General features: G+C 45.6%; 1 protein-coding gene across 1 annotated transcript in view; it reads right to left on the bottom strand.

Annotated features, from left to right (window-relative positions):
- The window catches only part of Frem2 (FRAS1 related extracellular matrix 2), a 126,202-nt gene extending 107,706 nt beyond the window's left edge, over positions 1-18,496 (bottom strand). Inside the window, exons 1-2 of the mRNA XM_041659196.1 lie at positions 13,363-18,496; positions 8,283-8,372 (exon numbers count right to left, since the gene is read on the bottom strand). Coding sequence (XP_041515130.1) covers positions 8,283-8,372; positions 13,363-18,496 — 5,224 coding nt within the window. The remainder of the gene's footprint in view (positions 1-8,282; positions 8,373-13,362) is intronic.
- Between the last annotated feature and the right edge of the window lie 4,718 nt (positions 18,497-23,214).

Raw genomic sequence — 23,214 nt, 5'->3', positions numbered from 1 at the left:
GCAGGGAGGACCATGACCAGCATGGGCTACATAATGACATCTTGCCTCAACAAACAAAAACAGAACTAAGAGAGAAGGGGGAAGTAGGGAAGAGAGGAGAAATGGAGGAGTCAGAAGCTCTCCAAGTCCTCAGGGAAGGGACAACAGCTGGACAGAAGCACCTCCCTGAAATTCCTCCCGGGAACTGAGATGTACAAACGGCAATCGTTCTGTGCATTTTTACTCAATCTTTGAAAGAGCGCCATTAGCTGCTCACTATTCAACCCCCAGCCCCTTTATAATTGCAACCGAGACCAGGCAAGCGGGAGGTGCTTGGCTCAGGGTCAGATCTTTGGTGAAGGAAAGGGTCCCTACCAACATTTGTTATGACTCCTATTTCTAAGATGGCTAGATGAGGCAGAGAAGCAGAATCAAAGGCTAGCCTTCTGTACACAGACTTCAGAGAAATAGGGCTTTTCATAGTCAGTATGCCCAAACCACCCGAGTGTCAACCTCGATTCTGTATCAGGGCCTTCCAGTCCACTCCATCTTGGTGCACAGCACTGTCATGCTCCATGTGACGCCAGGAATTATGCTCACATCCCACTCCTTCCTTCCTCTTCAATGAACCAACAAGAGGTGCTTTGCATTTAGACTCAAAATTGTGGGATGGCTAACCTCTTGTCTCTGGGTCTTGATTTGTTTTGAGACAGGGTGTCTGTCTCTTCATAGCCCTGGCTGGTCTGGAACTCACTGTGTAGATCAGGCTGGCCTCGAACTTGCAGGGATTTGTCTGCCTCCGTCTCCCAAATGCTGGTATTAAAGGTGTGTACCCACATGCCTGACCCTCTCAACTCCATGCCACATGTGGCTCATCCTAAGCCTACATTCAAATAATCACCTTGCAGAGACATTTCCTCCCAGCTGCATTTCTAGCTCATAAACTCCAGAATGTTCTGTCTATTGCTTAACTCTTGGGATTGATCTAAGGTTAAGGCCATCAATCATCATACTTATTTATTTATTTATTTTTATACTATAGTATATATGTTTATATTTATATATATATTGCTGTTTTCCCACATTCCTACCTGAAGCATCCTGGGAATGTAAAAAGAACTTGTTGAGTGATTCAACAAATAAATAAAGACTCTCTGTTGGAAGGAGGGCTGTTTGTTTCCTGGCTGCCCGGCAGCTCCAAAATAATCACACAAAAACTATATTATTTAAAACATTGCTTGTCCCATTAGCTCTAGATTCTTATTGGCTAACACTTATATCTTAATTTAACCTGTGTATCATCACATGCCTGTGGCTTACCGGGTAAAGTTCCCAGCGTCTGTCTCTGGTGGGGCTACATGGCTTCTCCCTGACTCTATCTCCTTTCTCCCAGCATTCAGTTTAGTTTTCCCCACCTACCTCTACTCTTTTTCCCTATCACAGGCTAAAAAACAAAGTTTAGCCGCATTTTTCAGAATGGGCTTTGCTTGCTGGCAGTAGCTCCATGGCTTCTCTCTGACTCTGCCTTCTTCCTCTTAGCATTCAGTTTAGTTTTACCTGCCTAACTAAGTTCTGCCATTCTATAAGTCCAAAGCAGTTTCTTTATTAATCAATGGTAGTCACAGCATACAGAGGGAAATATCACATCAACTCTCTTTATTGCAAATAAGTTTAACCACAGAAATTCTGACCTTTCTCCTATATCACACTTGGTTTCTTGGTTTCATTTATTTGACTCTACAAAATACAGAATAAAGCTTATTAGAACTGTAAATTTGACTATGGGAAACAGCCTTCCCTTTGTCTCAGTCACACAGAACAAATTTACAAGACATAGGATAAGATAGCACTGAGTTTTAGAACATGTACTACAAATAAATATTTGATTTGATATTATGGCATTTTTAATTACCTGTGATAGAAAGATTTAGCTTTTATAGAGACTATTACTTCTTTGGGGGTAAATATGGGTTCATGTTAAGTCTCTCTGTAGGAATTCAATCTCTGCCAGTGATTTTATGATGTAAGGAAAATAACAACTGGAATAAAACCAAGCGTGTATTAATATGACGTGGACCTTGGGGATGAATGTAAAGACATCTGCTAAAATTTGAATTGCATTTTTTTTTTGCACCAAAAGAGTAGCTTCTTCTACGGAGACTAAGCAGGTGTATTGTTAGAGCCACACCTTGAAGACGATAACTCACCAGAGATGGACTTTGATGACTGGAACTATTCTAACTGCTCAAAGAATAAAGCAGGAATTACAGACCATAGCCACCATAGCCAATGTCCTTCCCAAGTTCTGTACTCCAGTGGAGCCTGTATCCTGTCCATGTTTAAAGCCTTCAGTCTTGATATCACTTCACCATATTGTAGTTAAGGTCCTGGCTCTGCCACCCTTCCTTTGTCTCTGTCCTCAGCCAGTGACTTGACTTCCTGCAAACCTTTCTTTTCCTCTCAGCTCAATGTCAGGGTGATCTTTCAACGCTTGTTCTCACAATCTTCATTTTCCCGCATTCTGTACTTATATTTTTTAGCCCTTTCTCTAAATTCAAGATAATTCAAGCTAATTATCAGTAACTACTTTGCCTCCAATCTTGACGTAACAGCCAGATTCAAGTCAAGACTCATCGTTCCTTCTGTCTAGAATGAAAACGGTTCCCAAGACCGTTTTGTATTTGAGTATTTAGTTTGTCACATGTTGAATAAGAACTTGAAAGCCTTGACCTTAACTGATCTTTCATAGACAGAAATGACCGTGACTTCCTGCACTAGCTGAAGGCGCTATTTATATCTTTCAGTGATGAATTAAAGATCCGGGCGGACGGGAATTTGGCCACCATAAAGTCAAAGACAGCCACAACATAGCAAATGACCTGGCTGTGGACCAGACACACTGTAATAGTCAACACAGATCAATATTATGTCTGCTGTTCCATTCCAGTGCCAGGAGGGGCAGGCAGAGCAGAGTTAGATGGCAAGCCTGGGACACATGAGAACTTGGATGAGGAAGTGCCAAACCCAAACCAGTTTCATAAAGAATAAAAGTAAGAATCCTCTCACATCGCTTATCAAGCCAGCTGTTCACATAGCCAAATCCTAAGTTCATCGAGAAACATCCTAGGGAGATGTAGTTCAGTAGTGAAGCATGAGTCTGATGCAACCCCCAGAATCCCCGTTTTCCTCCAAGACCATCTCAGATCAGTGACTGAGTCTTTGAAACTTAAAACAAACAAACAAACAACAATAAAAGTAAGTTAAAAAAAAAAGACACAGCCGGGCGATGGTGGCGCACGCCTTTAATCCCAGCACTCGGGAGGCAGAGGCAGGCGGATCTCTGTGAGTTCGAGCCCAGCCTGGTCTACAGAGCTAGTTCCAGGACAGGCTCCAAAGCCACAGAGAAACCCTGTCTCGAAAAACCAAAAAAAAAAAAAAAAAAGACACAACATCTTTCAAATGAGTCCTGGGCATCCTTTACATGAAGACAGCTTTCTATTTCTCTAGAAATCTCCTGTCCCCTCAAAATAAAGACGGGTGACCAACGCAGAAAAGAACTTGCCAAAAATTATGGTCTGGCTTTAAAAATTCAGTAATGTCAAAAATGCTTATATCTCTTTAAATTTGAAGTTGTGGAATTGTTTATACAATATACCAAAAACTGCTCCCCCTCCCCCCCCCAAAATGCTTCTTTAAGAATAGTAACAAGAACTCTAAACTGGGTCTCTTTCTGATCTTAAGTCCATTTCACTAAAGATTCCAAAGCACCGTCTACAGTGCTTGGTTTTGCATGCTTACAAACGTGGAGGCTTAACTAAGAATCCTTGTTGGTGCCATAGGGATTTAAGTTAAAGCTGGGATCAGAGAACGTTCTTACAGAAGGTTCCCCCGGAAACAGCTATAGAAATGCCCCTTTGGATACTGTTTAACCGATCCTTGCACAGAAAAGTGCTTGACCTTCATTTGTGGCTGCATCCATTTTAACACTGGTCCTGTATGTGCCGTATGTTTATCTCTGAGGAGGTCCTGGGACAAAAGTTTACATCCTGAGATGAAGGTGTTCTTTCTGTATTGATGGAGACCCTCACCGTAACCTAACTGGCACAATAGGCATTCCTATTGTAGGTAAAGTTAGGAATATAAAGCACCAAGAAGGCCGTGGCTAACTTCCCACGCATGGTACAGGGAACAGATTTGGGGAGGAAGTGACATTTGAGCTGGTGCTGAGGGCAGATTAGCAGTCATTAGGGCTGAGGGTGGGACGTAGTTAAAATAATTACTTGAAACCGGCATTCATATCACAATAAACGGTAGAGTAGTCCCTTGGAGAGAAAATTACAAAGGCCCCTAAATGACTTTTATATGAAACTACCTCATAGTATTAACAATTAAACCACAGTATCAGGGGAAAAGACTACAAAGTGGAGAACCGTAGGACATAGGAAGTGTTTTAGAATAAAAATTAATCTAGAAGACACTCTGTAGGCAGACAGTATTCTGATTCTATTTTGCTGTTGTTGTTGTTTTGCTTTTGTTTTTTGCAACAGGGTTTCTCTCTGTTGCCAAAGCTATTCTGGAACCTGCTCTGTAGACCAGGCTGGCCTTGAACTCACAGAGATCTGCCTGTTCCTGCCTCCTGAGTGCTGAGACTAAAAGCGTGCACCACCACCACTCGCCCTGAAAGTTCAGTATACAGAACCGAGGACAGGGAGTCTGCTTTCTTCGGCAGATCAGCAACTGTTGGGGACGTCATGGGTTTTCAGTGTAGAGTGGAAGAACATGGGCTTCATCAGTTCAGCCCCTGTTTTCCTACTTGGACCACTTGAAGAGGCTGGTTGCTCATTTCTGAGACTCAGTTTCATTTTCTTCCAAATAGCAATGCTACTTTGCTGTTGTTGTGCTAAGCTCAGATGTGGTGAGAGCAAAATTGTGTGGGCGACATTAAATCATTCAGAAGGGTTGAAGCCTCCTGTGAGATCTCTGAGATCTAAGGACTTCGTGTGCTTTGTATGTTCTACAGTACATCATGTAGAAAAATGCTTATTTCTCTTTACAATTTTAAGTTGTGCTCCAAACTCCAATGCAAAGAGGGTGTCCCAAAAACCATCCCTCGAATGGTGAATGGTCCCCTATTCATGACCACATCGCAAGAGGAGAATCCTGTGACCCACCAAGTTCTAACCAAACATGACTAATCAGAAGCAAGGCTTCTGCTTCCAACCATTTCTTTTTTTTTTTTTAATATTTATTTATTATGTATACAATGTTCTGTCTCTGTGTATACCTGAAGGCCAGAAGAGGGCACCAGATCTCATTACAGATGGTTATGAGCCACCAATGTGGTTGCTGGGAAATGAACTCAGGACCTTTGGAAGAGCAGGCAATGCTCTCAACCACTGAGCCATCTCTCCAGCCCTCCAACCATTTCTTAATCCTTGACATGAAGTAATACTCTATTTATTTAGTTACTTTGAGACAGAGTTTCTCTGTGTAGCCTTGGCTGTTCTGGAACTCACTCTGTAGACCAGGTTGGCCTCAAACTCAAGAGATCCACCTGCCTCTGCCTCCCAAGTACTGGGATTAGGGGTGTGCACAAACACTGCCTGGCTCTAATATCTTGTTTTTCGAAAGATCTAAGGATTATGTTTGTCCTGGGAATGTGCGTCGCTAGTCACCATTCTAAATACAATCCTGTGGGCTTGAAAAAGATGACTTCAGCAAGTTGGAAAGAGGCTTGAACACTGAAAGTTCCTAATCTTGTGCAGTGGTATCTGACAGCTGCCCAGATGTGAGATACTGGAAGCTGTTTACACACTTCGTAGGTGACTTAAAGGTGCACGTATCCTCTTCGTATAAAGTAGAGGATCATTATGGCTAACAATTTGTATGTCTCAGCAGAACTGAATACTTCATCCAAATGTTAGACCCTTTGCAAGATAACATCAAACCCTTCTTAAGTTGGGTGGTGGTGGCACACGCCTTTAATTCCAGCACTTGGGAGGCAGAGGCAGGCAAATCTCTGTGTGTCTGCAAGAGTGAGTTCCAGGACAGTTAGGACTGCTACACAGAGAAACCCTGTCTCAAAAAAGCAAATAAAACAACAACAACAACAACAACCCAGCTTAAAAATCGGTGAATTCAGTTCTAAGACACACATACAACTTTCTATTTTTTTCGGTCTTGTAGATTGCTGTTTATTCTGTCAAAAGAAACTTTTATTAGATCAGGGAGGTCCTGCTGTAATATACATTCTGCTTAATGGCCCTTTGCCAGGATCTAGCTGAGCCGTGCAGGTAATGGTACACCTGTGGAGAGGAAGGCACAGACGGATATCTCTAAGATATTCTGTCCATGTAAAATGAAGCCCAAAAGGAACTCCTGGGATGATTTCATTCCCAATTTCAAAACCACAAAGATCATCTCCAGAAACTCCCACCACACTTTCAGCAACCTAAATATAAACCTGACCTCTTTAACCACACATCCTAACTCACCATGTTGAGATACGATAGACAATGCAATGCTTTCCAAAGCTTGAATACAACTTTCGCGTAATCTTTCCGTCCCACCCAGCAAGAAAATGTGTGGAATAGTAGGATAATAATTATAGGTGTATATAGAAATGTGGAGAAACATTTTAAAAGTAAAGGCCGTGGTATTTTTTTTAAAGGATTTATTTTTATTTCATGTGTATGAGTGTTTTGCTTGTACTTGTGGTGTATGTGATCATGTGTGCAGTGCCCAAGGTGGTCAGAAGGACCCAAGGAGGGCATTGGATCTCCTGGAACTGGAGTTACAGATGGTTGTGAGCTGTCCTGTGGGTGCTGGGAACCCAACCCGAGTCCTCTGCCAGAGCCAGTGGTGTTCTCAACTGCTGAGCCATCCCTCTAGCAGCAAGCCACGGGATTTTTAATGTTTTTGCAATTTTAAAAAAAGCTTTTTTTTTTTTTTTTTTTATTGAGACTTGTTCACTTGTTCTAAAGACAAACCTTTTACCTGAAATCACTATTCGATCACCTCAGGTCTTATTTTGCCATTTCTTTCGGCAGAGTTTGGCCTTTGAGCAGCAGGCTTCGGGAAGGAGATGGCTTTGGCTTTGTCGGATGGTTTGGACTTTGCTCCTTCCTGAGATTCCTTTGCCAGTACGTCAAATACTAAACTATGATTTGGTTCCTTTCAAACACAGGCATTAGCTATGTTAAGCCTCGGATTTGAAGGAGGAATCAAATAACTCTGCCCATGTTGGGAAACCTTCTTCGGCCTCTTTGGCATGCACGAAATAGACATCGCTTTCAGACACCTGGTCATGCTGAATCTGCTGAAGTTTTAAGCAAGAGCATTTTATGCCTCAGTGCATGCGGAGGGCGAGAAGCACCTCTTTTTGAGGGAGACAACCTGACAGTCAGTAGGACGTATTTTAAAAGTGTCACAAGGAAGCAGACTCAGACCTAGTCTGAGGGAGTTCTGCTCTCCATATTCTCTCTAGCATGTTGGCTTCTTTCTTAGAACTGCCTGCGTCCTGTTCAAATACTTGGTGATACTCCGTGGCTTTCCACGAGGACACCCAACAACAAAAAACATCTTTATCCTCAATCTAGAAGTGGCTAGATGTTTCCAGGTCTGTGTTTGCAGGGTGAGAAGGAAGACAACTGGGAGCAGAAGGGTACCTGAGCAGGCCTGAGGGTGGGTGGTGGTAATAAAGCTTCTTGTCTAGGAGACTTATAGAAAGACGCACACTAGTTTCTACAGTGTTCTTCAAACTTGGCCAAGGAAAGCTTTTAGCTAGACCAACTCACAAAGATTCCCCCAAGCTCAGATCAGTATATACCCTGAAACAGGGGCCATGAGGCCATGTTTATTTATTACAGAGTTCTGGTTGAGTAGAGCCAGCACCCAAGGGGATCCTGTTTGGGAAAAGACTCACCAGGGCAGGTACAGAGCACGGCCAGATTTCAGCATCTTCCTGCTACCTAAGTAGTGTGAACAGGGCAGAGGTACCCTGTTCATACAGAACTCTCCTTCTTCACCTCTCTTCCTGCCACCGTCACTCTTAGAAACCACAAGACAGAAACAACACAACCTTTCCCGGTATCCACTAAAGGACAGAGTTCTGTCTGATTGAGATGACCAGACCTTCTATAGCAGACACAGGATTCACTCTGCATAAAAGCATATGGGCACAAAGTAACATCCGCTAAAGATTCCTTGCAGCAATGTAGTCCAAGAACAACCAAAATAAATAAATAAATAAATAATTATGAAAAGGCCTCCCGATTTCACCGCCCAGAGAGTGGAATGCTTACCGTCGTCTTCCACCGTGAAATGGAACAGATCACTCGTGGCATTCGCTCTCTCTCTCAATACATAACATATTTTCAGGTCATCAATGTCAGCTGAAAAGCAATCAAAGGGCAAGGTGATTAATTACTGTATCAAAACAGACAGCTTGTGCCTACAGTAAATCCTATTGGCTATTGAGTTTCTGAAACCATGTTTAGATCCCCTTTCGGGGGAACGTTGCTTTACTTCTCTATCTCCATACCCTAATACCAGCTGTCCTGCAGAAATATGATCCTGCACAGAGAAACAGAGGGCCAGGCTTAGACTGTAATAATAGCAAGGTGGCGTCCCTTCCCACCAAAGGAGTGGCTCTCTAAAAGCAGCATGCCAGGCTCCATGACAGGTGGGAAGGAAGAAGATATTTTGAGGCATGGCAGATTTCCTGGGCCTCTTGAGATTGCATGCTTTGCCTCCCTAGCAGAGTGAGTCTTACAAGAAGCCAAAGGAAGAAGCAGAGGTTTTCTCCCCCAGGGTAGTGATTTTTCTTAGCGGCTATGGTACAGTAGACGGCTGTAAAGCTTTAAGGCCTTGCAGAGGTTTTAGCGCCTCAGAATGGCCCTTTTCACTGCTTCCAAGTCCACCAAACTTGTGTGCATAGATCTGTTGACATTACTAATACACAATTTTAAGAATTCATCCATTTTACCAGCTTCTCCTTCTAATGATGATATATACACACACAATGTAATGAAACCAATATCATTCTGTCCTTTGATACTTAAAACATTATCTGTCTTGGACCTGGGGCAGTAAGTGAGCTTCTAAGGTTACAAGACATTACAATGTAGCTAGAAAAAACAGGTATGCAGTATTTATCTGTCTCCTGTGTGTTTGTGACTTTTCTAATTTCTAGAAGCTCTGTGAGGTTTGTGTTGCGCAATTCACAGGGGTAATAAACAAAACGACAATATGAGAAAGTTGTCTGGAGTGAGCAGAGAGCTTGAAGTTAGCACATTCTGCCAAAGATTTCTGAATCTCTCCTTAGGAGATCTGACATGAGAACTCTATCCTGCCTAAGAAACGCTCCTGGCAATAGGAGAGTCTGCTTTTTAGTTCATAGGACCAAGTCCAAATGTACTGCACCCCTGGAGTACAGTACTTTATCTTTAGCCCTGCCACAGTGGCCCATTTCTTTTGCCTAGTGTTTAAATCCATCTGCACAGGTTTCTTTCCTAGAAAATTAAAGTCTGAAGGGGTTTTTTTCCCTCCATTTTTACATGCCACGGCCCTCTATTGAAGGTCTTACAGTCAGCAAATGCTCTTATGAGTCTTAACTTGAAATGAAAGAGCTAGGTGGCCTCACCCACTCACCCACGTCTCCACCTTAACCTGGAGCAAGCCTCTGTGAGACTAAGAGGCACAGTCCCTGCACAGCCCTGCATAGCTCCTGCACCAACCCTGCACAGCCCCTGCACCTCCCCTGCACAGCCCCTGCACCACCCCTTCAAGCCCTGCACAGTCCCTGCACTACCCCCTGCACAGTCCCTGTACCCCCTGCACAGTCCCTGCACCCCCTACACAGTCCCTGTACCCCCTGCACAGTCCCTGCACCCCCTACACAGTTCCTGTACCACCGCCACTGCACAGTCCTGCACAGCCCTTCCTTAGCCTGTTTACCTGATCAATGATGAGCACCCTGCTGACTATACATCCTTAAGAGTACCTGCCATGACCTGCAGCCACAAGGAAAACTCTGTTCTAAACTTCTCATCTCCTCTTACATTTTGTATGAAAGTCTAAAGATACTAGCTGGCAATTAAAATAATAGTAATAATAATAATAATGAACTGATGATGATCATGATAGGGGACTGGAGAGATGGCTCAGCTGCTCTTGCTAAGGACCATTGTTCAGTTCACAGCATCTGCAGCCATCTTAATTCCAGTGACAGATGCTCTACTGATCACTGCTAGCCTCCTTGGGCACTGCATACACCCAGGCAAAACACAGACACATAAAATAAGTCTAAACAGAAGTTTTTAACTAATTAAACCATGAAGCTCAGGGTCTGGAGAGATGGCTGAGCAGAGGAGAGCACTGGCTGCTTTTGAAGAGCACCCGGGAATGATTCCAGGCACCCACAGAGTGACTCTTAGCCTCTGGGGACCCCTGTTCCAGAGGAACTGATGACCACTTCTGATCTCCACAGGGACCAGGCACACACACAGCAAACAGACACACGTGCAGGTAAAACATTCATACAATAAAAACAAAATAAAAATATAAGTTAAAAAATAAACCTCTATTATACATCATGTGTCGAAGTTTTCTTTAAAAAGTACAACATTAAGAGAGAATGCCACCAAAATTATGACCACTTCAAAGCTTATCACTTTCCCTCCAACTTTGGGAGACCCTCGGTGACAGTGCTGTCATTGATGTCAATGACATTAATGTTTTTGTATGTCTCAAAAACATTAATGACTGTAAATGTGTACAAACAGTACCTTCCTTAAGCAAAAAGAGAACACAATAATTAAGACAGCTGGACTGTGATAACAGTAATCTAAGAATTAGACTTTCTTCTAATTGATCTGTTTGATATATTTATTTCATTGATCTATACAACCATTCCAAAGTTTCTATTTTAATCAAATATCCTTGGTAATCACAGCTGGTACAAAAGGAGGGGGGCTTTATGCCTCTTACACCTGGAAGCGATTAACAAATTATCCAACCAAAAAGATCAGCATGTGTTCATTATTTATTTGTTTTTATCTTATATACACGAGTGCTTTGCCTCCACACACCAGGAAACACTATGCGCTTGCCTGGCACCCAAAGAGGCCAGAAGAGGGCCACAGATCTGCTGAAACTGGAGTTACAGGGAGCTGTTAGCGGCAATGTGGGTGCTGGGGACGGAAGCTGGGTCCTCTGCAAGAGCAGCCAGTGCTCTTAACTGCTGAGCCATCTCTGCAGCCTCATTACGTACTCACTGTCGGAAAAAAGGAAAGCCTAGGTACTTGAGACCGCTTCAGACTTGGGAACAAGCTGTTCCATTGTAGGCAGGGACATCGCTCTCTAACTGGGTGAATTCTGCACCGTGAACCTTTCCTGACAAGGCATTTTCCTACGTCTTTGAAATAAATTTAAAATGTCCCCCCAAGGGCCATTTAGCTAATCAATTTAGGAATAACCTCTCTGGCCGCCTTTGCTGAAATTGTGAAAGTCAGAATTTAGTCTCACTTATCTCTTCATGATAAGGCAAAACCCAAACCAGATGGACTGCACACACAGTCCTCATGCCCCGCGCGGCTCCCATTTCCCCTCCAGGAGGAGCAGCCAGCTGTGCGGGAGCCCTTGGCATCCTTAACTACTTATCTAATCTCCATAAATAACTGCTCTGAACTGAACTCCCGCCTCGACTTGTTCAGCTGAGTGCGGTGTGATTAAATATCAGAAGAGCTCCTCCTTCGAGTCTGAATTTGTGTTAGGATGTGATAAGTTCCTTTAAAATGTAATTTTTAAAACTATAATTTTTACAAGGAAATATAACTACTCTATGATTACAAGGATAATGGAATTGAATCGTGGGAACCCCGTGAAAACAAAACAAAAGGCCTACAATAAAATAGTTAATTTTTAAAGTTCAACAAATGAGGAATAATTTGGAGCTATTTTTTGAGCTGTGGAATTTGGCCTGTAGAATCTAAAAGAAATCATTAGTTTATCTTCTTCCAATTTTTTTTTTAATAAGAAAAATGCTGTAAAAACACATTGGTTTGGAGTTGGGGACGGGGTGAGAAATACGGTTTTCTGCTCTCGAATAGTTAGTTCTTCCGTCCTTCCCATGAAAACACGCCAGCCTAATGCTGCAGAAAACTCTCTGCTGGGCTGGCATGACAGGCTCCGACTCTGGGGTTTTCCTGTCCCTGCAGGCCCGAGATACACGCAGGCTCTCAGCCAAGAGTCGGAGGCTTGGAGTGTGAAGCTGTTTGCCAGTATCAAACAGAAAAGTAGATCGCTTCAACACAACATCCAGTCTATTAAAGTGTTTGTTGTGTTAGAGCAGAAAGCGGCAGCAGGAAAAGAACACCCCCACTGGGATGTCCTGGGGTCACACTCCATTTCCACCCCAGAGCCTACTGTGGGCAGATCCAGTTTCCATCCTGGTGCTGAGAGATTTTCCTGAAAGCAACACAAATCCCTTTGTAATGAAAGTGGCAGGGTCTGAGAACAGAGCCTTCACCTCCCAGCCAGCCTCTGAATGGCTTCTCCCTTCCCCGCTCTGAACCACTCTGCAGAGGTCACCTGCCCTCCCATCTCTGACCTTGTCAGAGCCTGCAGCCTCAGGGGCTTCAGGAAGGCAGGTGCTTCAGGCAAGGGGTGTCTGACATTTTGCTTGGGATAGGGCAGAAAAGGCATTGAAGAAATAATGAATGAAGGACAGTGAATGAAAAAGAACGATGAAATGTCATGATAACAACAATAAAAATAACATGATAGCAAGTAATAAAATAATTAAGGAAAACGTAAATAATAGCAAATAATAATAAAAGAGGTAGAATAATGAAAAATAATAATGAAATAATTCCCTTCCTTGGCTATTAATCCTCTTTTCCTATTTGCTGACTTTAATGAGATGGGTGACTAGTTAGCCAATGAATTCAAACATGATTTTCTGTAATTTGTACCGCATTGTCTCTCTTGATGGCTCTAAAATGTTTTGAGGGCTATGTGCAGTGTACAAAGCAGAGGATGGCAAGAAAATTGACGAAATGAAACAGCATCGCAAAGTCAGCCTCTGTCATAACCCCTTGTATTCTCATTCTTGCGTCAAAAGCATATCTTGCCACGGTCACAGTGCCTTTACAGTCCCTGGGACAAAGGTCTCTACAATGCAACACCCAGCAAAGCGGGTGTTTCCCCAGAGTTGTGGGTATCTATTGAGCTCCTCCCCTCTGTCTCCTCCTCTCTTTTCCCTTCCCTTCTTCTTCCTTTTAACTCAATCTTGATACTCTACTTATAAGGCTTAGTGAGGGGCTCACTCAAGAAATAAAAGTCAGCATGAGCTTTGGTTATAAGGAGAGAAACAGAACATACCTTGAGTAAAGTGTGTGATGCTGTGGTTACCTTGGCCCAGGTTAAGAAGGTAGCCATGTTGGGGGGCTTCTGTCACAATGAACCTGAGAGAAAAATGGAGGCTGTCTCTGTCCTCCACTTTCAGTATTTTGCTTGTGATCATGAAGCCCAAATGGCCAGTGGCCAGAGTCCGAAGCGTAGTAGCTCCTTTGTTCACCACAACTTGGGGGATCCTGTTGTCAACAGCCAGCACCTGGATTTTCATCACTTGAGGTCTCCTTGTTTCAAACACCGTATCCGGAAAGACATAGAAGTCAGAGTGGGTGCCATCCGTCACCGTGAAGGAGAAGCTGTCTTCCGTGGACTCTGTGCCATCATGTTTGTAGCTGATTAAGTTTTCGTTCAAGTCCTGCTTGGTAAAAACTGTGACGGACCTCGTATTGTTGAACAGGAGGTGACCATGCACAGGAACCTGGGTGACAGTGAACTTGAGGAGCCTGTCTGGAGTATCTCTGTCTTCCACAGTGAGTTCGAAGGGAGTGATCAGCTTGCTGTCGCTTTCACTGACCACCAAGTTGTGGATGGTGACCACCGGCTTTTTATTGTCGACGTCACTGATGGAGATCCTGAACGTTCGGAAGACAGGGTTCCGTCCATCAGTGACTTGAAACTCGAAACTGTCCATTTTGACCTCATCCTCAGCTGTGTGGATGTAGTAGATTTTGTTGCCAGCCAGCTGGAGCTGAGTGAAAGACGTGATGGCCGTCCCTCTTCGGTCTGTGCACTCCAAGTGCCCTCTCACGGGAGCCCTGGTGATGGTGAAAACTAAGTTCTCATCAGGGCTGTTCAAGTCACTCGTGCTCAGGAGGTCTGTTGTGAGAGTGACTTTGCCACCTTCTTTCAAGGACACCCCCTTACTTATCACATCGGGGAAGACAATGTCCACACTTCCAATAGATACATAAAAGTAGCGATCTATAAGGGCGTTCGTCCCATCCGTCACATCGAATTTAATTAGGTCTCGAATGCCCTCTTGCCCCAAGTGGACATATTGAATTAAATTTCTGTCCACTTCATCCTGGGTAAAGTTCATGCCTAGAGTGACATTTTCAAAGACACCTGTAGGCTTTTGTCTCTGTAACAAGCCATGTCCCGGCCCATAATGAATAATATACACCAACGATTTGTCATCAGAGTCTAAATCGGTTGCCATTAGCATTTTGTTGTTGATAACTTTGGTTTCCCCGATTTCTATCTCTAGCCCATTATTGATGGTCATCCTTGGGGTCTCGTCATCCACCGGGATGACCACGATGAGGGCTGTCTTCTCCACAGAGTGCTTGCCGTCGGTCAATTGAATCACGAAACTGTCTTCTTGTGTCTCAGAGCCGTCATGCTCATAGATAATGCTGGAACTCTCTAGAATCTGGTCCAGGGTGAAGCTTTCAACCAACACCGTGCCATTGATCAGCTGGTTCATGATGTGACCGTGAGTCGGAAACCGCATAACGGTGAACGTTAAGTCATCCCGGGGAACGTCAGCGTCATCCGCATTGAGGATGGGCGTGTCGACCACCAGACTCATGCCTTCCATCACCATGAATTCCCTCATGAACAGTTCTGGATGCTCATCATTGGTAGGAACGATGACAATGGGGAAAACCTGCCTCTCGGAAAAGTTAATGCCGTCAGAACAGCGGAATATAAACCGGTCCTCCACAGGCTCTACCCCTCTGTGGACACTCTGGACATAGTTAATGTGCCCTTGCCTGAGATCCTTCATCGTGAAGGCACTTACGGCAATCCCGGCTCTTGACTTCTCTGAGCCTGGTGCCGGAGAAATGTTCTCGACATAACCTGAGGTGGGTTGGATGACGATCGTGCACAAGAGATCATCATTGAGGGAGTCCATGTCCTCAGCGCTTAGATGGGTTAGGGTGATCATACTCTTGTCACCTTCCAGCACGACAAACTGCTCACCAATGGAGATCTCCGGGGCTTGGCTGTCCACAGGGAGGATGGTCACCCAGACAGTAACACCTTGAATAATACTGCTGCCAATTGTCCATTCTTGGGACATCTCTGACAGACTGAGGTTAAAAGAGTCTCCTCTAGGCAAGAGGCCAATCTCACCGCTGGTGTGGGCATAGACAACAGAGCCCTCCAAGATGTCCCTCTGGGTGAACCGCTCAGCTGGAGCTCCATTGACCAAAATTTCCCCATACAAAGGTGGATCTTCCAATAGGAAAGTCAGCATCAAATCGTCAGTATCCTGATAGGTTCCCTTAATGATATTGGCAGTGACTTCAGTAGCCCCGTTTTCTAAGACATCTAGATAGGACTCCAGAGTGCCAGCCGGAAGGAGTGGCATGGGACCTTCACGATCCGTGGGCCGAACATTCACTCTGAGAGTGATTGGCACCACGTGGTGTCTGTCGCTGACCTCCAGGGAGCAGCTGTCCGTCAAAGACTCATCCCCGTTATTTGAATAGGAAATTCTGCCCTGCTTTATGTCCTCTAAACGGAAGCGTCCTCCGACGTGCAATGTCTGTCCGGATATTTGTAGGTGCCCATGCTTGGGGACCTGTGTGAGAGTGAAGGAGATGTGGGCCGCGTCGGTGTCAACGTCATTCACATGCAGCTCCGTCTCCCGCAGGATGTGGTGGCCCTTCTCCTCAACCGTGAAGCCAGTGTTGACAATCTCGGGGGGCTGGTTATCCACAGGCTGCAGGTAAAGGGTGAAGGTGCCCGGAGCCGCATTCCCAGCTCGGTCCTCTACTCGGAATTGGAATTGCGCCACTCGAGCGGCTACTCCCAGCTCCTCACCTGGGGGCCTGTAAGCGATTTTATGATGGTTGACCTGGGCTTGGGTAAAATGGGTCACCACGACTGAGGGATTATCCGTGAAGACCAAAGTGCCTAGCGGGGCTGGCGAGTGGTTTTCATCTGTGTCCACGGGGGGTTGGGTCACTGTGTAGTGTAGCTCTCTATCATCGGTGTCCAGGTCAGTGTAGTGCAGCCACTTTTTCCTCAGTGGTGTGAGCTGGGATTCCTGGACCACCATCCGAAGGGGACAGCCACGGCCCAGTTCCGGAGGGAGGCGGTCCACGGGATGAATGCGTATCACAAACTTCTGGATTCCGGATTGATTAGGGGGGTCGTGGTTGTCTTGGATTCTAAATGTGAACTGGTCCATCACTGGCCCAGGGCTGTGGGGCCCCGAGTGCCTGTAGAAGAGTCTCCCGTCTGTGATATCCTGTTGCCGCCATTCCGTTACCGTCCGCTCATAAAATAGCCCCTGTTTCTGCCACAGCCCCTGCTCTTCCTGGGGAGCATGAGTTTGGCGGAGAAGCAGGTGCCCGGTGGTTGAGAAAGGTGGTTCCAGCACAAAGCGCAGCTGGGAGTCATCTGAATCCATATCAGTTGCGCTCAGGGTCATGGGTGGGATAGGCACGGTGTCACCCTCTGCCAGCGTCAGCCCAGTGTTGGCGTTCAGGACGGGCGGCTGGTCGTCCACAGGCACCAAAGTGATGGGGAACAGGAACTGAACCTGGTGCCTGCCTTCTCCATCCGACATGCGAAGCACCAGGTTGTCACTCAGTGAGCCGTCTCTGTCGTCATGCTGGTAGACAACCTGGCCAGCTGCCAGCTCGCTCACTGTGAAGGTCTTGGGAGCGGAGTCGCTCCCAGGAGAACCCAGAATCACAAGGTGGCCATGCCTGAGCCCGGCCACCACCTCCAGCCTCACAGCTTCTAGATCATCTTCATCACTGATGACCAAGTTCTGGGGTCCACTGCCCACAGGACCCGTGAGCGGCCGATACTGACCCTCATAGAGAATAAGGCCAGTGTTTCGTGTGACCACTGGGGCCAACGTATTCATGGGCTTGACCACCACCATAAAGGCGAAAGGGTCTGAGGCTGCTCCTTCCGGGTCCACTACTTCCAGTTCCAGTTCAAACAGACGCTCCTCGTTAGAGTCTTCAGAGGGAGGCTGGTAGGCAATCTTCAGCAGGCGCAAATCCCGTTGTGTAAAGGAGGAGAGAGGCAGGCTTCGGTCATCAGTACTCACCAAGTAGCCCTGCCCGGGCTGAAAGGCAGAGGTGAGGTTGAAGATCAAAAGGTCTGGGTTGGATTCAGCATCCTCGGCCGCCAGCATGTCTGGAGTCAGAGCGGTCAGTACAAACTGGTCCACCTCCATCATCATCATGGCCACGAAACTGGGTTTGGGGGCAGTGTTCTCCGTTCCTCCCCGGATCCTCACAAGCACCTGGAAGTGCTCCCGTTTTAAAGGCGGGCTGCCCACAGGAGCCCCTCGCGAATGTAGCTCCACCACCATAGGTAGCCAGTCCCTGTTAGGTGAGCGACTGGGGGCTGTGTGCCGGTAGCGCACTCCCAGCTCTTGGAATTCTTTGCAGTCCATCAAAAGGGTCTCCGAGGTCCCTCCCGTTCTGGCCCCTTCCGGAGCCTGTGGGTAGTGAAGGAGCTCTCCATAATGAGGCAGAGCACTCAAACCTGACAAGATGCCCACGCGGCACTCCTCGGTCTCAGGCTGGTAGGCGAACTCTAAGCTCCGAGCGTCCAGGGCATTGCTAGTCCCTAGTAGTTCTTCCACGACCAGAGGTAAGTTCCGAGTCACAACTTCCAGTTGGGTGAAGACCACTTCTACTTCTAGGGCCAACGGCAGGACTATCGCCCCTCCTGGGGCATCGTAGCGCAACTGCAGCCGGACGCGGTCTCGCGAAGGGCTGCGAGCACCCAGGTGCGAGTAGCGCACCTCTCCGGGGCCATAGTCGCACGCGAAGCGCTTGGGACTCAAGCGGCCTGGCCGCTGGGCCAGCGCGTCGTTGTCTAGCACCGTCACGTAGCAGCGGTCCCCTGGCTGCACCTGCAGCACCAAGTCACGCAACGGATCCAGCCAGACTTCGCGACCGAAGGGCACTCGGAGCCCGCGGTTCGCCACCACTATAGCGTCCTCTGAAGGTATTCCAGAAGCCCCGGAGAGACCCGGGGACAGAAGTGTTGCGCCTGGGGCAGCAGGCAGTGTGGAGACGAGGCTTACCAGTGACAGAAACAGCACGAGCAGCCTGGAAGACTGTTTGGGTATCGTCTGGAAGTCGGAGAATTTGACTCTCAAGCGCGCTCGGGTGGCCATCCCTGCAGTTCTTGTGGTGTGCAGGGTCCCGGCGTTAGGGTTCCGATAGTTCACCCCGTGCGTATGCAAAGCTAGTCTGAGTGCAGGCTTCCAGAGAGACCGCTGGGAAGGGCCGAAAACTCGGCGCTGCCCCTGTGGGGTCCTCCCCGTGGCAGGGCAGGACCTGGAGGATGGCCCAGCGCGCCGTGCGGTCCCGACCTGGAGCGGCAACCTAAGATGCTAAACACTTCCAGCGCATCCGGGGCGTGTGGCAGGCAGAACAGTCCCGACTTCCCAGGTCCCGGGACCTTAGACTTTGAGGGAAATCCCTCCCCTCGCACCCCCTAACTCCAATTCTGCCAGGGGGCCAATCGCTGGTCCCTGGAGGAGGTTCTGAGTCCAGGGTTGGGTAGTGACTGCTGTCAATCAGCTCCCAGGCGGGGAAACTGCGCAGAGAGAGGTGCAACAGGTTGATTGGAATAGAGCGGGTTCCTGGATCTGCTTGCTGGAGGATAGTTGTTCCTGGACCTGGGACTGTGGTTCCGCCAGCACCCCCTCCACCCCACGCGGTACTACGGACTCAGGTTTTCAAGTCTGGGACCAAGATTAATTCATTTCAGTCCCCTTCCCTGGTCATTGACATTCCTCCCAGGAGGACTACTTCTCGCCCAAACTGTGGGAGCAAACTTAAACGACCTTATCATCTGAGTTTGAATAGGAACTCAGAGCAGTTTGGGAAGACATTGGGAATTTTCAAAAGAATCCGAGATTTAAAAAACAGACCCAACTAGCTAGAGCAGGTTGCAACCCTCACCTCCCCCTTTCCCCTCCCTACACTGATTTCCCCATACTTTACAATGGACATAGAGACATAGTCCGCAGATTGGTGGGTTTTTAACAAGACCCTCCTTTGCAATCAAAGTTCACAGAGTTAAAGGGGCTGGGGGAGGCATTTGAAATGTGTGGGAAAATCAGTCAGATCAGAATCGCTAGTCTTCCAAGAGAGGCGTTCCAGAGAATGTAGCCCAAGGCCGTCTTCAAACTACCGCTGGCGGATAGCTGTCACAGCAGAAGCTCTCTGTTCCCTTCGCAGTAATTAGACGAAATACAAGCAAAACCCACTTGTCAACGTCGCAAATCTTCTCACGCTGAGACAACTGATAAACACCGAAGGACGAAGAAGAATTTAGATAGTGTCTCGGGTCAGCCAGTCCAGTTTGAAACTCTCTACGCTGAGCGTTTCCTGCCCCCTTGTGTCGGTTGGTCGGGTTTCATCGGCAGGCAGATACCCCTTAAAAGGTTTTTCTTTTCTCTTCCCTGCACCCGAAGCCCCTCATAATCAAAATCCAGAGCCATTTTCAGTGGATTTCTGACCAGCCTTGCTCGCTAGGTCGAAATATTTTTTTTCCAATAACACAAATTCACTATGAAACACGAAATTGGGATAATAGAACAATTCCCTTTTTTTCTTCAATAAAACACCGGATTTGGAAAAGAGGGGTGTGTGAAGAACCCTTTTAAATTTCAGTCGAAATGAAAGATGAGAGATTTAAGCGTGGCGAGTTTTAGGAAGAAATGCTATTCATCTTAGCCCTTTCTGTGATCAGCTTGAGCGCCTCTATTTCAGGAGATTACTCCTGTCTGATGTATTTACACAACACTAACTTTGGCAAATGTCTAATTCTGTTCCAAGAAACCCACTGGCCATTGGTCTCTGGGACTCAGAAGTGGAAGGTTCTGAAAGTCTTTTTAAAAAGAGAGGAGACATTTATGCAAACAAACCAGGAAAATTTAGTCAGCAGAGCTTTAGCCTTGTTCTGTGTGATTTGTGCGGTTGGGGAGCCTTCAACTCCTACTTACATGTCACAGTTTGTCACAAAAATAGAAAGGACACTGCCAGTACTTGAAACACATGAGAAAATTCCCATCCGACTCCTGGCCAATTTCCAGTTCTCTTGATTTAATTATTTTATGATTTATCGTGGTGATTTATGGTTTCATTTGGAACTCAAGTGACCAAGACATGAGAATATTTCATTTTCTGTTTGCAGATGCACAGGGAGACGTCAAGGAGGGTAGAAGATCAATTTCAGAATAAGGGGCTTTCTGTATCATGTCCTAAATCCTAATTATTGAAAAAGAAGCCAAATAAGTGTCCTTGTAAGTGTGTGTGTGTGTGTGTGTGTGTGTGTGTGTGTGTGTGTGTGTGTGTGTGTTTTAGCCTGACTGGGAGTCACAGCTGGACCTCTGATGGCTCCAGGCATTTTTCTCTCTTCCTTTTAAAGTCCACCAGTGTTTGATTTGCCAGCAGTGATAAGATCAGTATTTGAAGTATGGTTGGATGCCTGAAGGGTAGTGTTCAATATTTTGTTTCATGCTAAGAATACAGGCTCCAGTTTATTTTTAAGTGGACTAAGAAAATCAATAAACTGGACTCTTGTGACTTTTAATTTTAGCTTTCCTTAATTTAAGTGATGGACTGTTTCTTTGGAAACGTTTTTTATTTAAAAAAAATTATTTCAGCTTTTTTTTTTAAAAATCAGATAGCTAGCCATGCAGAGTTGCTTAAATATCTTTTATAGTGAGGATCAATGCTAAAAACAATAAAATAGTACATTATTTTATAAAACAGTACTGAGAGAAATTGCTATTGATACTTTGACATTAAAAGAGATGTGTTGAAGTTAGCAGGGAAATATCATTTTAAGGAAAATGTTCTTGATCTTAAAGGTGACAAAAAAGCTAACAAATGTTTGTTTATTTTTTTTTAAATCGCAGCCTAGTTCTTTAGCTCTTATTTCTTAAGCCTTGTGCCATTTCTTGTAGATAACCCAGACAAAACATTCCTCAGGATAAAGTCTTATTTTTTTTTTCCTCTTCTTAGAAAATTCACACAAAGAGTCTCTTCAAAACAATGAACTCAAATTTAATGATTGCCGAAACCCTGGAAGATTTCCGGCCTAAGGTTAAGTAGCACTGAACTGATTTCCTGAAGTAAAGGAGGTATTTAAGATGCAGGCAAGATAGTCAGCCGGAAAGGCACCAGCAGGTGTGGAAATACAAAGCCAGGGAGGCGCTAAGGGAGCAGGTGGTTAAATTTGAACATTAGTTTTCATTCTAGACTCATTCTAGAGTCTGCTTCACTTTCCTCACAAACTTCTGGTGGCTCCTGAGACTCTAGTAGTCTCAGAGGCACTTTAAAAATATGCTCTGCACGCCTTAAATATCCATGGTTGATTGGCTTCAGGATCCTCCCTCGAAAGCCCAAATCCGAATGTGTGGGTCCCTTGTGCAAAACAGGTGTACTGTTTGTGCATAATCTGTGCAAACCTCCCATATACTTAAGTCACCTCTAGTTTATTCATAGTACCCACGATGCTATAAATGTGGAGATGGGTGTGCTGTTTTTCAGAGGACAAACACGTAAGAACCATCTGTCCATGTTCAGCCCAGACACCAAGGTTTTCTGACTATCTTCAGTCAGTAGTTTGTTGACTGAATGGCTACAGAAGTCCTGGATACATAGAGCCAGCTGCACCTGAGACAGATGAACACAGCCTTGTGCTGACCACTTGCTGGTTCTCAGCAGAGTTTTATTTTTGAGCAGCTTCAAAAATAAGCTTTCCTACAGACACAAAACTGAGAGGTTTCGGAGAAGCAGAAAGAGAGAACAGAGTTGGACTGATTAATCTAGAGGGGATCCTTCCTTCCAGCTAAGGGGGCTGTAGCAGAAGGCCTGTTTTCCTACCTAGGTCTCAGATGTAGAACAAAGAGCTTAAAGTTAAATTCTGATTTTATTCTTTTTCTGTATTAAAAGTCACAGATTCTTCACCTGCAGGTTTTCAAACAAGCTCATATTGAAGTAGAATTCAAACAATTTAAACAACTGATCATGAGTGGGCCGAGTCCAGAAACCAACCAACCAACCAACCAACCAACCAAAACCAAAAAGGAACAAAGCTCTTCTCTTACTGTGATTTTTACTGAAAGCTTTAAAAGACACTGCACATGAGTTCTTTCACATGCTTCTGACTGTAATTTTCTTCCCTGATTATTGCGATACGTGTCCTTAGAAACCTCCACAGTGTTGATGGGAGACACAGATATTTAGCAAAGGTCTCTCAGTGTTTTTCCTTCTCTTAGAAATAATTCAGTTCTACAGAAATCATCTTAGAAATCATTGTTCAAATGAACCAGCTTTGAAAATGATTTTATTAGAAGTTCAGTTAACACTTTTTCCAAAATATTCTCTTTTATTGTTTAAAATTAATCCCTAAACATTTTTTTCCCCCTGAATTTCCCAGCCCCAGTCTATAAAGTTTACCTGTTTGGTTCAAACAAGCCTGGGCACCAAACTGCTCGCATAAACCTTCTTAGCACAAGAATCATGTAAAGAAAATCTTAAAGTTTACTTTCCATCCCTCCACCTGTCCAGACTTCAGTATACCTTACGATGTTTGTAATAGATTGTCCCTTGGGTTGCTGCTAGACATCTACCAACAACAGAAAGCTTGCCGTGCGGTGTGGAGTCTGGCCCTTCGCTGTAGCTAAAGTGGCTGCAATGCCCCTTCTCCTGGAGAGCCCCTGACAACCTCGGCGAGATTTCCGTCTCCAGCACGAAACGTATTCTCTCTACTCCCTCGTCCACATGACAGCTTGTCAGGCGTTCCCGCCCCGCAGTCATGTCTCCAGGCTGTTATCTTTTGTATGGACTAAATATTGCTGCTTCTCCCCACTGT

The sequence above is a fragment of the Microtus oregoni genome, unplaced genomic scaffold (genome assembly GCF_018167655.1).
Source record: "Microtus oregoni isolate MIOR12 unplaced genomic scaffold, Mior012 000010F_ref0000083, whole genome shotgun sequence".
Taxonomy (NCBI): domain Eukaryota; kingdom Metazoa; phylum Chordata; class Mammalia; order Rodentia; family Cricetidae; genus Microtus; species Microtus oregoni.
Note: the sequence above shows the minus strand (reverse complement) of the source record. Positions and strands in the feature narration are given on the sequence as shown.